The 17,034-nt window shown below is 44.4% G+C and overlaps 1 protein-coding gene across 12 annotated transcripts in view; it reads left to right on the top strand.

The window, feature by feature from the left end:
* Positions 1 to 17,034, top strand: part of tanc2b (tetratricopeptide repeat, ankyrin repeat and coiled-coil containing 2b) — a 98,307-nt gene that overhangs the window by 50,803 nt on the left and 30,470 nt on the right. For 7 of the 12 annotated variants that reach the window (XM_029133658.3, XM_029133657.3, XM_029133660.2 and 4 more), the window contains one exon: positions 13,289 to 13,405. The exons of 2 other annotated variants lie outside the window; for them this stretch is intronic. In XM_029133658.3, the coding sequence (XP_028989491.1) occupies positions 13,289 to 13,405 (117 nt within the window). Of the gene's footprint in view, positions 1 to 5,236; positions 5,856 to 13,288; positions 13,406 to 14,091; positions 14,120 to 17,034 lie in introns of those variants that run through there. 3 more of the 12 variants (XM_029133666.3, XM_029133667.3, XM_029133668.2) reach the window with 3 other exon arrangements.

Raw genomic sequence — 17,034 nt, forward strand, 5'->3', positions numbered from 1 at the left:
CGGAGGAGCCATCTTTGTTTGTCTACACTTTGATCAGCAAAAATCAAAGTGTTTTTTAGACTGTCATGGTGTATGTAGATTTGAATATTTATATATGTATGTGTTGTTGTCTTGTTGGTTGTCACAGAGAATGGCTCATTAATGATGTGCAGCGCCGGCTCATTTGTAGCACATCTGAGGTAGTGTGGTGTCTCCTTGCAGTGTCACTGTGCATGTAATTATTTGGCTTGACATAATGTTCCAGTCAGGTGCTGCTTGTTGTTAAAGCTGCCCTGTATTTTTAGAGATTCTCTCATTTTTAAGTGTGGCCTCTCAGCTGTGCGCTTGGTGCATTACGCGTCTCTAGATTAGTTTTACCTTAGTATAATTAGACCACTTCCACACGCGTTATGTGTTTTTCTGCATGTCAGTGAGGGATATTATTTTGGCAGGTGTAGCCAAGGACTGTGTTAATCCTTCCAGATGTCTGTCTCATCCATCCATCCATCCATCCATCCAACCGCCTAGAGGACCTTGAATTGTGTTCTGCTGTTGTGCTGAAAGGTGATTTAGCTCCTATGCTCCATCAAGGCTTGCCTCTCAGATCACATGTCAATCACATGACTTTACACAGCTTAGAGCGGCTAAACCACTTTTACGTCTGCCCCTACATGCACCAAAGCCTTTAGATGCCCTGAGGTGCCCTCTGTCCTCCGAGTTCTCAAAGACCCGTGTTTGCTTTCAAGTGGCACTGAGCACCAAATTGCACTAGGCCTCAGCCACCCAGGCTTTCTCACCCTTTAATTAATTCAGCTCAGCGCCACTTCCTGCACAGCCTGACGGTTCCAAGCTCGCGTGTGCGTGTGTGCTGGCCAGAACCCCTCCCATGACAGAGATTGTAGAGGTGGGAGGAAGAGCGTTGGCAGAGGAGCGCATTAGAGAGCGCACAGCAGCAGGTGTAAAGGCTGCGGCACTTTGATCCCCCACCCCCCGCCCACCCGCCATCCTGCCTCACCCAGTGGCCTCCACCAATAACTGCCCCCCTTCTCTGCCCTGTAGGCTCTGATTGGTCTAGAGAGGGGCAGAGAGGACTTAGCTATTCAACCTCAAGGCTCTGATAGCGTGAAAATGCAATGAAAGCACTGACCTTTTTAGAGAATCATTGAGTTTTTGATTTCATCCCCTCAGCCTGCATGAAGACTCTCAAGGGAGACTTTAGATGCTGGAGGGGTCAACCTGTGAAACAGATTGGTGAAGCAGGCAGGAGTCGTACTGTATCACCCGCATGCACTTTTTCCACAGATCTTTTGCTGAGTGTCACTTATTTATAACTGTGAAAACAAAACAAAACCTTTTATCAGTAGCATTTAATGTAAATAATGTAGATTTGACAGTGATTATCATATCCAGGGTGAAAAAGTAACTAGCTAACCTCATGTCAACTTGTCTCCTCAGACCTCAGTACAGTCGAAAGAGGTTCATTCATATGAAGTCTCCTTAATGTTTAATTTAACTGATCTTACAGTAACACTACACTGCTTCTGGATCCCTCTGCCCTCAACACAGGCCAGACCACATGATCAGGAGTTTCTGTGGCTGAGTCAAATGCTCTGTTTGCCAACCCTCTGGTTGTGGACCTTGGAGAACAGTGTCTTTAACCATTGTGACTTAACATAATTACAAGCCTTTTGAATTTCTGCAGCAAAACGCTCATTTCATCAAATATTTTTAGAGCGAGTCCTCATATAAGGCTTCTGTGTCACCTGCTGTGCACTCATGGAAACACATGTTCTCTCCAGGGCTCAGTAGTGAAAGCACTGATGATTCATATTCATTTAAACATAGCTGCACTACACTGTAAAACACGGCATTTTTAAGTGAGCAGTGTTACCTTAAGAAAAGGTTCACCACTATTCAAGTCTGTCTCGAAGCTGTGCGAACTAAAACAGGCTGAACCTGATGCAGCCAGTTCTCCTTTCCATTCCAGTCTTCAAGGAATCTGGGCTGAAGCGATGCCACATAACTGGAAGTAGAAATTGACAAACCTTCCGCTGTTTGCACCAAACACATCAGACAAAAACATTTTTGCAGATGGATAATAAAGCATTTTACTGTTTATCATTTCTATCATGTCCAATCATTCCAATTGTTCTTCGCACGTGAGTAGTTTGTATAAAAGCAGCTGTGATGTATGATTTCTAATGTTCTTTTCACTTGGTCAGTATGAAAAATCGAAGAAATTACAGCTGTCAGACATCTGGAGTAAAAGGTACAGGACATTAATTCTTCCTGGTTTGTAAAGTAAAACAGAAATAGAAAGTGACATGAAATTGAAAATCCCTAATACTTGAAATATCTCCCACTTTATTGTACATAAGTGCTGTACTTAACTAAATGTGCTCTCCAGGGCTGGAGTTAAACGTGCGCTATTGTTTGATCTTAATTCACATTTAGCCCATTTCCAACCACTGTGTTTACATTGTCTGTTTTTAGCCCGCTGGCGTCTGAGTGGCAGTGATTGCTCATTCTTCTGGTATCTTATTAATCAGTTGTTTTGAGTAGTAATCACTGATTGCTTATTTGTTCCTTAGTAAATACCTCACTCAAGTGTCTGGCTAACCAGAGACGTTGCTCTCGTTTGATTGATTGGCCCTGCTCCACTCTAAAACATTTAAGGGAAATTATTTCAACATCTCTTCCCAGATTCACTACTATACTTTAATTAATGACGTTGATCAATACAATTACTGTCTCCCCGTGGATCAAGAAACCTGCATTTGGCCTTAAAACCTTAAAAAATTATTTGATTTAATTACACTAGCTAAGTTTCTTCCCACTCGAGCAGCAATTATGACAGCAGTGTGAGTATCTAAACTCCATTGGTGCTCATAGTAATGGAGAGCGTGGATGGCCATCATGTGTGGAACTGCTTCGTCAGCTCACTGTGGGGGCGGTCATAGCTGCTCGTGATGATGGCAGCATTTCTGCCTCTTAGCGTCATTGTTCGTTGGGCTTTGTGGTCGCAATACATTGTTATTTGAAGAATTATTATAGAACTGTATTCGGTCTAAAAAGCAACAGCTGAAATTTTGACTCTCGATATATAATGTGGGAATAATTCTTTTTGTAAGTAAAGGAAACAAAACTGCAGCTTTATAAGTTATCTGTTAAAGCCAAACTTTCATTTCCAGGCTCTTAGCTTTGACATTTTTCAGCTTTTATTGCCTGAACATTTTAGGTAATTGAATCTCTCTCTTGCATTTTAGCCTGTTTTAGATATTGTTTTTTTGTGTGATGTTTCATGGATTACCCAGTTATTTAGTTAATAGGAATTTAAAAGCATATTTATTTATTATGTAAATAATCCCTGAAAAGTGTATGAAGCAGATTGAAGATGATATATATGGAGTCAGACATTATTTGAACAGCGCCTGTATTTTTAAGTCTTAAGTCTCAATCATAGTATTAAATGATGACATGAATATATTGATCATTAGGAGCAAGTAGAGAGAAAACATGTCTTGCGTTGATTGCACGTTGATTGATTGAAGTTTTAAATGCTGGTGACGTGGCCTTTTGTTGTCTCTTGATGTCATTGAAGGGGAATCTGCAGTGCACTGTGCCTTGAGCTTTTTTTTGTCCTGTCCTGTCAGTGTTCTTCATGACTGACATTCCTGTTCCCCTCTCTTCACACCTCCTTAGCCAGCCTCACATTTCCTATGGCATCTGGAGTTGTTGAAATCAACGCTGACATTTGGGACGTCTCCGTCAACAAACCTCCTTACTCAGCATTTATTTGAGAAATTGTTCTGCAATTATTGTCATTACTGTTTTTTGCGTCATCCCTCTCAGCCACCTCCACATGATTTGTTCCATCGAGGAAAAGTGACATTTTCAGCTTCTTTGTCACAGGTGAAAAATAAAGAGTGAAGGTTAAATGTAGAATGGAATAATTGAAATGGATGTATGATGCCCTCAGGAGGAGCACTAAAGAACTGATTGGATTATGTCCTACGACAGAAATCCTTGTCATATATCAGTCATCAGCTAGTGTCAGGATGTTTTAGTCATGAAATATTATTAAACGTCTCGTTACTCATCATTAAAGTCAAACGACAGTTCTTTTACAGAGCACATTACAATATGTCAGTGTAATGTTACTTGAGGGAATTAATACATCCTGTCTGACTAAAAAGTGTCTGACGTCTGTTATAGTTTTATCTATGGCATAATTCAGTGTTGCAGGATAGTTAAACAATAATATAACAATAAACAGGATAATAAAATATATTACATGTAAAATAATAATACTAAACTTGAATCTAGAGCCTGTTTAAAAGTCAAAGCCAAATCTGTAATCTAGACAAAATTATAAGTTCAAGGTTTTGCTGGTATCAAAATAAAACTTTGTGTTCCATTGTGTATTATATAGTAGAGGGCATCGGTTTTTATAATATTTTAAATGATTTATAATATTTAAAATTTAATTCCAGGCACATAATCATACCACCTGCTATTTTACTGGATTCTGCTGCATGTTGTGTGCATAGCCTATAAAAAAACAACGTTGAAGTCGTGCCACAGATGTAAATATAAGGTTATTTTTATCAAACCAAATATAAATAAGGTATAAAGTAAATCACCGAGTTCTGAGAGACATTTGCCAGCAGGGACAGTTAAAGAGCCAGGTTTCACGACTTACCTGTAACTCTAGCACCTCTTTAAGGCTTGTTGGTAACATTTGCAGAGGGTTAGAGATATCACTCTGGGGAAATAAGTGTAACTGGAGGAGATTAATAAAAAGCACTTAAAAAGAGCGGCTTGCAGGCTGACGGATATGAACCTCAATGGAAGCAATGTCAGTAACAATAAACTCCCAGCCCCTCGGGTTCGGACCACTAAATAGCTGTAAAACATGGCTGCAGCTGTACAAATACAGTTTCAAGGGTAAAACAAGGACAGAGAGGGAAGCCTGAGCCCATGAGGAAAATGAAGTGGGTTATATTGAAATTTTCTTTCTACCTTTGCTCTTTTTTTCACCACTTGTTATCTGATGTGTCCCCAAAGCGCCGTCCACAAACGGCAAAACTGGTCCCTTTAATAATACGCCTCCCTCCCTGCCTCTTTTTATGCCATTTTCTTTCCTCCCTCCATACCCACCCTTCTCCTCCCCCTCCTTTTAGTCTGCGGTTGCCATGACAACAGCAGCACTGCACCATTCATCTGTTGGAGACCCTGGGCTCCTGCTCCTGTAGCGAGAGCATGAGCCTCTCACATCTATACATAACATGCTAAGTGCTAATGCAGTCACGGAGGCGAACGAGGGGCTCGCTGCTTTCTGTGCCCACGGGGCTCCTTGCTGGATTTGCTTTTCCTGATCTTATTTCTTTGTCACCGGTCAACCTTCCGTCCACGCTGCAATCACTTCTGTGTTTCCCTCTTTCCCCAGTGACACAGTGACTACCGTGTTCTTGCTTCCTCCTTCTCCATCTTATTCCTCCTCCACCTCGTCCTCCTCCTGCTCTCACTCCTCCCATTACCGCCTGATCTGCCTGGCTCTGTATCATTTACTGCAACTGAACTGAGCAGGCAGCATCAGCACTGAAACCTGTGGAGATTTTCTCAGTAAGACAACAAGAGGGAAGAGAGAGAGAGCGAGCGAGCGAGGCAGAGCTCCTATTCCTCTGCACTCAGCCTTTCTTGCTCTGCTGCAGGTGTCTTTTTTCTACCTTCTTTTTTCCTTCCTTATCTTTTCCTATTTTTGATGAACTGGTCATCACTCAGGGAGGAAGGTCTGCTTGTGTCACTGGAGGGGGAAGGAGGGGAGCTGGTGCCGTACTCCAGCCTTCAGGAATGTGCGATCTGGTTTGAGAATGGTGAGCGCTGCCACACCCTCTTGTGCTTGTTTCATGCCTCCATCCTGTGCCTGCAAACTGTGTATGTCACTTCTCACCTGCTGCCGCTGCACCTCTGCTCGACGGGAGCTCGCTCCGTGTCCGTCTGCCCCCTGACGCGACAGCTGGAGCGGCTGTGTCGGTCACCGGTTTGAGCCGCGTTTGTGCAGACGTGGGGCGAAAGGGAGGAGCGCAGAAAAGTCATTTCTTACCCTTAAATGATGCTTTATTCAAAGGGCTACGCTGTAATGACAGTGTAGGCTCGAGGACCAGTGAATCAACCACAGTGTGATAATGTAAGTGTTTTTTCGTAGCGAGCTGGTCTGTTTCATGCGTCAGCGTGGGTGAGCATTCAATTGTCTTTGAGAGCGTGTGTGTGTGTGTGTGTGTGTGTGTGTGTGTGTGTGTGTGTGTGTGTGTGTGTGTGTGTGTGTGTGTGTGTGTGTGTGTGTCTGAACACAAGCTGTGGGCGGCTAATGGTACTTGTTCTTGTTGTTCTGTCTCACTTTACCTTCCAGAGTGCAGCGTCATACATACTGTAGCATATGGTTGAGTAAATGGCTTGAAGTTGACGGGGAATAGTTTTTCCCCCACGCCAGCAGCTTGTTGTTGTTGTGTAGCAGAATCACCCCGTCATGTGCTGGGACGTGGGTTCCTCCTCTCCAGTTCCAGTGCTGCAGGCTGCCTACCTCCCTGCCTCATCCCATGGGACGACTGGCTGATGTGTGAAGGAACAGAATGTCTCAATAACACTGTCTGCCAGCAAAACACAAGCACCTCATCAGCAGCTGCTATGGCTGGTCTCAGGTGAATGGTTTTTGATGAGGCGCCCACAGCCGGTTTTCACACCACTTAGTATCACCACCTGGAGAGAGATTTGATGAGCTTACCTTGTCAGCTGTCATTCAGGAAGTCCCAGGCAACGACACTAAGAAGTTCAGTTTCAGGCCGTGCTGATTGTGTCCATGGTGGAAGAATGGCTCCAGATCCATCACAAGCGTATTGGAACCTAATGAAGCAGGATGAATGAGACCCTATAAATCCTTCCGCAGTTATGACTCAAAGATTTCAGTATTATTCTTTACTCTCCCTGGACATTTTAGTTGTAATTTTATAGGAATGCGCGATGATTGCAATATCTAGAGTTAGCTGTTTGAGAAGAACAGGCGATTAGGTTTTCTACGTGAAGTCTCGGTTGAGCAGCTGTGGAGCTTTAAATATGTGTACTACAGTATAGAAGTTGGTGTAGCTATTATAGTATCTTATCCAAGGCTAGGCTCTGCTTCCTCCTGAGTTTTTCAAGTGTCTCGCCGTCTAGTCAGTGCTCGTGATCTCATCGGCCAATTCTGCCTTAACTCAGCTCACGTGAAAATCAGCCAAATAGAGCCTCATATAGCGGCTGCACTGGTTCAGGTATTGATTTATGTAATTGTTCAATTTCCATACCTTGTAGTTCCTTGTGTGTGTGACATGAAAAAGCCTTGTAAGCCTGATTAGTTATGGTAGAAATATATCTTAGCTAACGTGTAAAATGATTCTGGTCACGATAATATGGAAAACAGGGTGGTGTTAATTAGTTAACTGGTGGCCTCTGATTTGTTTCTCGTGTAACTGCAGGCAGGTGGGCACAGAATGTACTACACATAATGTCCCGGCTATAAAGCATCGATGACGTCCCTGTCCTTTAAAAGACCTGCCTTGTTTGTCAGCGTGAAAGGTTAAAAGATGAAGTATCGTTATAGGCTGCGCACTGGAGGGAGGGTGTCATATTCCCCCATCGTCTCCTGTTAGTCACATGACCTGGTCACTCTTGCCCTCAGGCTCTTTAGCCAGAGCAATTGTGCAGAATTTGAATTAGTCATCAAATGAGCCAGTGTTGCTACTTATCTAACGACTCCCTGGGATCTAGCGTTACAATCTTTTTTATGATGAGAGGAAACGCAGTCAGGGCCTCTATTAGCAAGATGAAGTCATGCTCTTCTGTTCCCGATCCCCCCTTCCAAACAAGCTCTTTAAAGTTAGCATCCAGTACATATGCCAGGTAACAACCTGCAATTAGAAATCTTCCCTAAACCGGTCAAAACAGCCGCTGGAAACGAAATGCAAAGGCAACGCTGATACGTACTGTTTTGTTAGCAGGTACCAGCCCGACCCCCTTTACTTCTAAGGTAAAATGCCAACAGCGTTTTATGAAAGAGAACTAAGATAAATCATTGCATTGATACAGGATAATTTGATGGACAGGTTGGAATATGAAGTATGTGCTGTTTTTAGCTTGTATCGTCCAAAGCCTTTGTGACTATACAAGTTCATTCCACATTTATACTGAACAACTCAGCCCAGTTTATTTATAAAGGACCAAATTATAAAAGAATGATCTGAAGGTATTTCATATTTAAAAAGCTTCATAAGGAAATAAAGCCACTGGGCAAACACTGGACAGTAGAGCTGGGCTCAGCTTTCCTTATTTCTTTATTGTCATAGTTCTCATTCTTCTGTACAAGTTGTGGCTATTAATATCCCACTACTGTTTGTTGTAGTTATTGCTTGCATGTGGTTTGATATGGCTACTTAAGAGCACCTTGTAGAAAAAACAGCCATAGAGTAGCAAAGAGAAACCCGCAGTGCGCTATTAATAGCAATGATAATGATTTGCTTACAAAACAGAGCAGTGGGTTACATATACCACCTCACTGCTTTCTGTGAAAGCTGACGGTGAAGAGCTGAGCCGACATTTCTCTGAGATACGCACAGAGGCCTATAGAGGTGTGTGAGCGTGCGCGTCCATGCGTATCGGAACCCTACGGCCGACTGCACACGGCTACACAATGACACCAGCCTCCGTATTAGCATTCGCCGCTTGTCTGGCTGCTGTTAACTTATTTGCTCAGTCATTTCAGGGTGCTGAACTGCTCCGAGGCATTTGTCTGGATCACAGCTTTGACTTTGTGTGGCTGCAATCAGTTTACTAACTATGGCTACGGGATTACACAAGAGCAACAACTGATTACAGCTTTTGTCAGACGCGATTTCTGGGGTCTTTGATGTTGGGTTGGTGTCATGCTACAGATAGTGGAAGATTATCAGACACATCTTAATCGGGAGCTTAATCAAAGCTTAATCATCTAATGTTTCTCCTCACTTATTGTTTTATTTTATGTGTTTAATTGACTGTCATAATTGAATAATGGCAGAGAGTTGTTTTGGTCATCCGGATTTTCTCAATTACGAGGGTGTGGTCCTCAAGTGTAGCCCATCCAAGAGGTTATAAATATCAGCACGAGGGTAAACGAGATGGGACAGAGGTCAAGTCAGCCTTGCTATTATTAGGCCACTGTATCAAGTGGTGTCCTTGGCAATTATGCCTCGGTCTCTTTCTCTCTAAAGCCATATTGTGTTTAACTCGGTTACAGCTTGCTGCTATCTCCAGGCCCCAGGAGTGCGGGGTTCTGTGGCCCCCTGCTGAGGGAGGCTGTGTGGAAAAGTCACGGTCTGTGTCACTCTGCCAGGGAAGGAGCGGAACCATAAGAGAAGTTAACAGTGCTCAGTGTTAACAATAGCTGCTGTGCTTCTGCAGCTGAGTCATAAGGGTCGAGTTACCAGCGTAGACAGCTGCTCGCTAGGCCTGCAGGAGGATGTACAGTATGGGCTTCTCTGAAGCAGCGTCAGGCTACTAGCTGTGGTAAAAGCCTCAGCGCAGCGTACGGTCACTGAATCTCAGGCTTTGCAAATGAGGCTTATTTCCAAAATCTTTTAAAAATCAAATAGATTTCATCCGTGCTGTTCTCTGAGGTTGCACTGCTGCATTTAGTTTGAGAAAATAAAATCAATCTACGCCTAGATGGATACGGCTCAAAATACCTTCTACAGAATCTTCCCCTGCGTAGCTGTAGGTGCTCCAGATTGATTTACTCATTCGTTGATGTAGCTTTCATAGCGCTTGATGTTGTGCTGTTGTTCTAATCTGAGCCCTAAAGGTTATGCGAAATGTTGAATTAACAGCTTTTTAGGGCGAGGAGAGTTCGGCTAATGAGCGTTCTTAGAAAATCCGCCCCTCCCTGCACCCGTTTAAAATTCTGCCCGTGCCTCACCTTGCTCAGCTAATCCTCCCAAGGCTGTAATGATAGATGCTCACGTGCACAGGCAGAGGCACGCGCGCACAAAGGCGGTGGCGCACGCACACGCAGCAGGGAGAGGCAGATGAGCTAATGGACTTGCTGACTGTCAGCAGCCTCTGTTTTCAGGCGGCGGCCGAGCAGCCAGCGTGTTGCACAGTAACATCTGGCCGGCATTGTTTCATACAGCGAATCAACAAGGCGAGCGCGGGGAATCATTTGCGGTCTCTGAGCCGGATTACTGCGCGCACACTTGGACCAAGCCTCTAGGTCATTCCTAAAGGCTTTGCATTGGAGTGCGACAATATGTTTAATGTGAGCAGAACCAAATCCAGGCTAGTTTTCAGGAACAGACGATCTGCTGCACAAGTAGGAGTCGCCAACGCGATGAGGTGGTCTGATTACGTTTGAGCAGACATTATTGCACCCTTAATCTTCCAGCGCTGGTGAAATTGACCCCTAGGTGCTTCACCGCTACCTTGGAAAGGTGGAGAAGGCTTGTTGTTTCGCTGTCTTCGCCTGTTGCCATAGCGACCAGAGCAGCGTGCTCAGCTTCTGTAAACCTCTACTCCAGTTGCAGACAGCTGGGCGACGTATGCCGTAACCCACATTATTGTTCTGCATTTGCGTGTGTGTTAATGTGTGCATGTGTGGGAGTCTTTGTCTGAGTGGGCTCCTGAGGTCGTATGTAACCGAGACAGCGCTACAGCAGCCATTTCTATTGAGTAGCCTCCGTTTACTTGTGTATCATTCACATATTTGCAGCAAATGAGAAATAGTTCCTTGCAAATTGGTGTATTTGAGTCATATTCAAACCTTTTATTGATTTTTATTGAAAGACCCAGGTTGCGTCTAAGGAGGCTGCAGCTCCTCTTCCATATTCAGAGCACCCTGTGAATTTGAATCATAATGCTGACTTGCTTTGGTTGCAGCGTGTCCCTGTTTGCCAACAAGCTCGGGAATAGAGATCAGTTTTTAAATTGTCACACTGTCTTCCCGGCTGTGTATTGTCCCCAGTCTCTCGACATCCCCTCTAATCTCACATGTACACTCGCATCCATGCTACATGCATATTCATATTCTAAGCATGTAACAAATATCTATTTCATGGCCACATGCATCTGCACACACACTAGATATATTTATTCATAAGCTCATTAGAGGAGTGGATTTGCCTGCTGTCATCCATCACACTGTCACCCATCCTCAGCCTGGCACATGCTGACAACAGAACGGCAGGAAGAAGTCCCTGGGATTTAGTCCCCTGGAGCCACTACGATAGAGGGGATTTACTCCAATAGACAGAGTCTCACTTTGGCGTTTCGTAGAGGTGAGATCAGGGAGAAAATAAAAGAAATGGTAATCTCCCATTCACTATAGTTCATCCAAAAATTTATATTCTGCGGGGGAACAGATGCCCTGTCACGTGAAGGCTCAGTCCCTCACACTGTCTTTGTAGCTTGTTACAAGCTGTTGCAAGCCTGTCAGTGCAGGTGCAAGAGCTGCTTATCGAAATAGGGCAGGACTGTGGTTTGGGAGAGAGAAATGGAAAAATTCACTTCCTTTTCGCTCCACTGTGGCAAACAATGTCCAGCTCTCGCAGCTCTGTGTTGCTCCCTTCCTCTGTGACCTAACATGGACCTTTCAAGACTCAGATGAAAGGCAAAAGAAGCAGCTTTATTGAGTTTGTGTACAAAATGTGACCTGGTATTATCAATGGGAATATGCCCTGGACATTAGGGTTCAAAAGCTCCTAATGCTTAAACACAAACTCTGCTCCTTTCCTCCTCCTGGCGTTCAGTTCAGACAGTTCTTAGACAAACATTTCAGCCTCGCCTGCTTCATTTCATGACCAATTACCTGCAGAGCAACCAAACTAAGTTTCACATGCACTGAATATTGTCCGTTAGGAGACTTAGCAGGCTGAACATCAGACCAGATTGACTCTGTGGCTTGGTGGTTGTGGCAGTGCTAGTGCTGATGTTAGCACTGCTGTCCCTAGTTCCTGTCCAACCCACACAGCTGCTAGCTTAACAGACTTGTTTTGACCCTTAGAAATATATTTACATATGGTTGTATCATGTGTTTTGCATTAACTGAATGTGTATCTAACCTGATACAATTTGTCCTTACAATTAATAAAGAAAGCCACAGAGCTAACTCCGGTCTCCACCCTTTATACATACAGCACTCACACCTACAGACAGTACTCTGTGTACACACTGTACAAGCATCAGCTGTAACATGAGCTCTGCAGTAGTGAGAAGCTTGCTTTTGTTACTGCTGCATACTTTGAGTAGGATTTCCGCCCTGTGCTGGTTCTGAACAATGCTGCAGCGTCGGACATGTGCACTCACCCATAGTAAAGATGGTTAATAGTTGCAGCATGTGTTTTAAACCCTTATTTAACCAGATTAGTCATGTTTAAACCCCCCACAAACTCAAAATGGAAACGATTACTCTCAATGAATGAGACATGCACATAATTTATTTGCTATTAGTTGAACTTTTAGAGACAATGTAATAATTGTTACATCTCTTGGTTCCTGCTGAGAAGATGTTTCTTTTTTCTGCTGTTGAATATTTATATTTTTGTTCATCATCAGACCCTTAAAGGCAAACAGAGTATCATCAAACACTGTGACTATATGTAAATGCGTGTCTGTGTATATAAATGACTGAGCTCTGACACCAGAAGCTGGCCTTGGTTGTGAGTCCGTCCACCGAGAACCAAGAACAAGTTTGTGTTACAACCTCCATCCTCTGCCTGTGAAAACTCACTCTCCGTCAAATGTACGTGTTTGATGTCTCAGACTTTGCGCATGAGTCAGGTGTGAGGACGTTCTCAAAATGGATCCCATTTGCATTCTCTGTGTAGGCAAACAGACACAACATGCTTGTTTATCCTCCCAGTAGAAGGCTGCTGCTCGCTGAGTGCTGTCAGGTAAAACGATGCCCTTAGAAAGGAAATATGGAGTCGTTTCACATTTCGTCTGTGGGTTGAGCTTCACAGCCGTACAGGTTCAACCCCGGCCCGCTCTGATTGCCCATCCTGCTTGTTTACTCATGCTTCAGTTTGACCCACGGCGAATACAACGTTGCCTAAAAATGCCCTCAGGATGTTTTCATTTTATCAGTGTTCTGCTTCAAGTTCATAAGCTCTCTGTCTTCCTCCCTCTCTGTCCTGTCCTCCTCTTCTCTCTTTCTTGTCTTCTTCCATCTGTGTGTGTGTGTGTGTGTGTTTACGTGTGTGTACATGTTGTCTCCTCCTCTATATGTGTGTATGCTTTCTGCTCCCAGCCCCTCTGCGGAAAGCAAAGTTTGTGGAGAGCCCTCGCATTCCACAATCAGAGCTTGGCTCCCCTACACTCACCTCCACCACTGCCAAGAATCCAGACCTGGACACATACTGCCCTGGTAAGTTTCTGGCCAGCTCATCCATCATTTGGTTGTGTTACTTTATGCATGTTGCCTCCAGTCTGTGGATGCAGCACAGAGACACTTGGGAAAAGAGACTGGGAAGAGTTTTTTGGTGAAGAGTTTCCCCTTCAAGACGGAAGCGTTGCTAAGGTCCTTAATGAAGCAGCTTTGCTGGTGCCCACAGTTCCGTCCTTGCTGCCTCCTCCCTCTCTGACTCTAATCCTCCCTCGCTGCTCTCCCACTCTGCCCTGCCGCTCAGACGCAGAGCTTGTTTAGGTGCCGTCGCTGCTTTCTGTTAACTTCACAGTCGGCGGCCGCGCTGTAATCCTGTGGACAGTCTAGATTTCGCTCTAAACCCCTCTACCGCTCCTTGTCAAACCCCCTCTCTCCCCGATCTCCCCTCTCTCCCCCTCTCCTCGCAGTGTAAGGCAGGTCATCCGAGGATAGCGCTCTGCTAGTGTATTTGCTCGCTCATCCTGCCTCTCCTCTCAGCCTGTTGGTCTCTCTGGCTTGGCCGGTGGCGGCTGTGTGGACTTCTCAGCAAAGCAGAGCAATGTTGCAGCCCCTCAGGGTCGAATGAAGACTTGAGGGAAACAGTTGATGGGGGGGTCTCAGGGATTAACTAATTTAAGAGGAAAATGGTCGACAGACTGCTACCAGCCGTCTTCTGTCAGCCTCTCCTGCTTGGCCTCTGCACAATGGGCGCTTTAAGTAGGTGAAACTGTTTTTATAGTGGTATTCTTTGTGTAAGTAGAACTCATACCTTTCTGTTTCATACCGTTCATGAACTGAAGAACTATTGACGCCAGCTTTGTTTTGCATCAGTCATGTGAAACGGACTCTGGAACCACCTACTAGTCGTGATGAGCTGCTAACGGCTCCTGCAGATGTGACATTTCAGGGTAGAAACCGTAATCTTCACCATCACCGAGGCAGGAAAACGGTTGATTACAAAGAGGAGCTCTTTGTACAATAACAGCTTGAGCTGGAGAGAAACCGAAAGGGCTGAGATGTGTTTTCAAGAGCGAGGACTCGGCACATCCCAGGTGGACAGATGGACATCTTAGCTCTTAACAAGGGCTGCCTGGCATGAGTAGCAGCAGGGCTGTGACTTAAACATCTGATGTCATGCCAGTCCACACTCTGCAGCTACTCTCTGCTGCCTGGAGGATGTCAGGTATTTGCTGATTGATTTTCATGGGCCGCAAAGAAATTTGTGGTGTCATAAATCTGGTTGATGAATATTTTGTGAGTTCACTTGTAAAATTCACCAGCAGCCATATTTTTTGTATTATACAGCGAAGGCATTCCAGTAATGTTGGGGCTCAGTCCTCTAGGTAGTTCAGCACCTGCAGTAGAGACCAAATGCTTTCATTTTTAATTAACTATGAATAGGTTTTAATATTCAACAAGAATGGAGAATGTTCAGGCGAGCTGACGGGTAACACCTGCAGACACATGGAACATGAAGCTAAACATAAACAGGTTCTCGCCGTGTTTACAGACCACGGGAGTTTTCAGCAGTTGTAATAAAAGACGAGCATGAAAACTAATCAGAATGCGATTCACATGCTGTTTAATGTTATTTGAGTGGCTCTGTGGAAACAGGTGCTTATCTTTGGTGTTTCAAAGTTAGGGGCACTAGAATTAAAACAAAAACACTGAAATACTCTAAACTAATGAGAATTTAAAGGCAAATAAAATACAGTGAGAATGAAAATCTTCATCGTTCCTCTCCCTGCTTTCTTGATGACGTCTTTCTCTGTGCATTTATGTTCGTATGTTCGATCTTATTTTTGCTTCATGACGTGGAGCCTCAGAATACTGTAGGTGTGAATCTGCTGTGTTTTCGTTTCCTTTAGTTACCAACAGACACGCTGCTCTTTCTCATCCTGTAAAAGCTGGAGCATTAGATGTTTTTATTTTTTATCTCTGTATATCTCGATACAGTGTATTCAATAGATACCTTCTGGATCCTTTCACTGTTTGCTCTCTGTGAACTGCTTCGGATTTAAACTACCCAGGTGTGGCTGCACCTCACGTGTTATCTAACCTGTGGGTCACATCTATTAATACCCACTGCTGTCCTGTCCGGTCCCCCACCCCCCACCCCCCGCCTGCTGCATCCCTCGACCTGCTCTCGGTGTGTGTGAGGGCAGATCTGTGGACGGCCTGGAAGACGCGCTTGCACAGAAACACATTCCTAGCTGTGTGCAAAGATAGTTGCTATGGCAACCATCTGTCTCCTTTCCAGCTCAGGAATCCAATAGAGAGCTCTGTGTGTGTGTGTGTGTGTGTGTGTGTGTGTGTGTGTGTGTGTGTGTGTGTGTGTGTGTGTGTGTGTGTGTGTGTGTGTGTGTGTGTGTGTGTGTTATGCTTGATTTTTTTCACTTCTTTTTCAAATTGTATCATTAAGGATCTCATGGTATCACTGTGATGAGAAACGCCTGAAGTATCTCTTAAGGCGAGCGTTATGTTCTCAGTGCTGTCATTTGCTGTAGCTTTGAAGTGATTTATATGTTAAGTAGTGCATATGACTGTAAAAGTCAGTATTTAAAGAATAGAGGATCTATAAGCAGGAGGAATCTAGTTTATACACTATTTACATTATTAATAAATGCTTGTTATTGGTCATAGATGAAGGTTAAACAAAAGATATAGATGATTATAAATGATGCCAGTGACGTTCAAATTGCATTTCAAAGCTCCATTTGGGTCATAAATTTGACTGCATTATGTTTTATGATGTACACGTGTTTAGGGCTCTACAAAGGGATTGTCTATGTTTAGCTCAAGGGAGTGACTGTGGGCTTCAACATCCAGATTAGAGAGTTTGCTCCCACATCAAAAGACACACAGTCAAAGTGCTCACCCCTACGCCGGCTTGTCCAACAGCTCGCTGCGACGGAAGGAAGAGCCAGGGCCCCCGTTTGATCGCGGTCACGCCTTCAACCCCCCCAGGAGCCACTGACTAATCAGTGCTAATGTATTCACTGCTTACTACTAGCAGCCTGTCAACTGTGTAGCTTTCACTACCTCATCCGGACCCACAGTATACGAGCTTCCAGTGACTAGTTGATGGATGTTTTGCCTTTATTTGCCTGAAGACGCTCCTGTGCATCTCCGCTGCCCCCTGTGATATTATGACGTGGGACGCTGCTCGTGTCTTCCTCATTATTGGAGAAGTTCCCTTAAAGGGATTCGGCGACCTTGAAGGCCCTCACTAATGTAATCTGCTCCATATGAAGTGTATCCAGCTGCATTCACTGAGCAGCCATATCCACCTCGTCAAGGCTCATATGTAATTAGCAGCACTGGACCTAATGTTGCTGTGATTACCTCATTATTGGCTGCTGCTGTGTGTGTCTTTGTTGAGGCATGGTAATGTGTCAATCTCATTTGCTTCGTAGCTTTTTTTTACCTCTCTCAGACGGTTCCTGTCTTCCATACTTGCTCTTAGGGGACTTGGAATCAATCTGAGAACGACTGAGACTCCTGATATGGCCTGTCTGCCCCCCCAGCGGAGACAGGAGCTCTAGCTTCAGATAGCTTTTCCGTCTGCCTTTGAATAGCCACACATTTGAGACAAGCTGCCTGTCTTCAGAGAGGGGTGGCGGCTGGTGTCT

This window comes from Betta splendens, chromosome 19 (assembly GCF_900634795.4).
Source record: "Betta splendens chromosome 19, fBetSpl5.4, whole genome shotgun sequence".
NCBI lineage: Eukaryota > Metazoa > Chordata > Actinopteri > Anabantiformes > Osphronemidae > Betta > Betta splendens.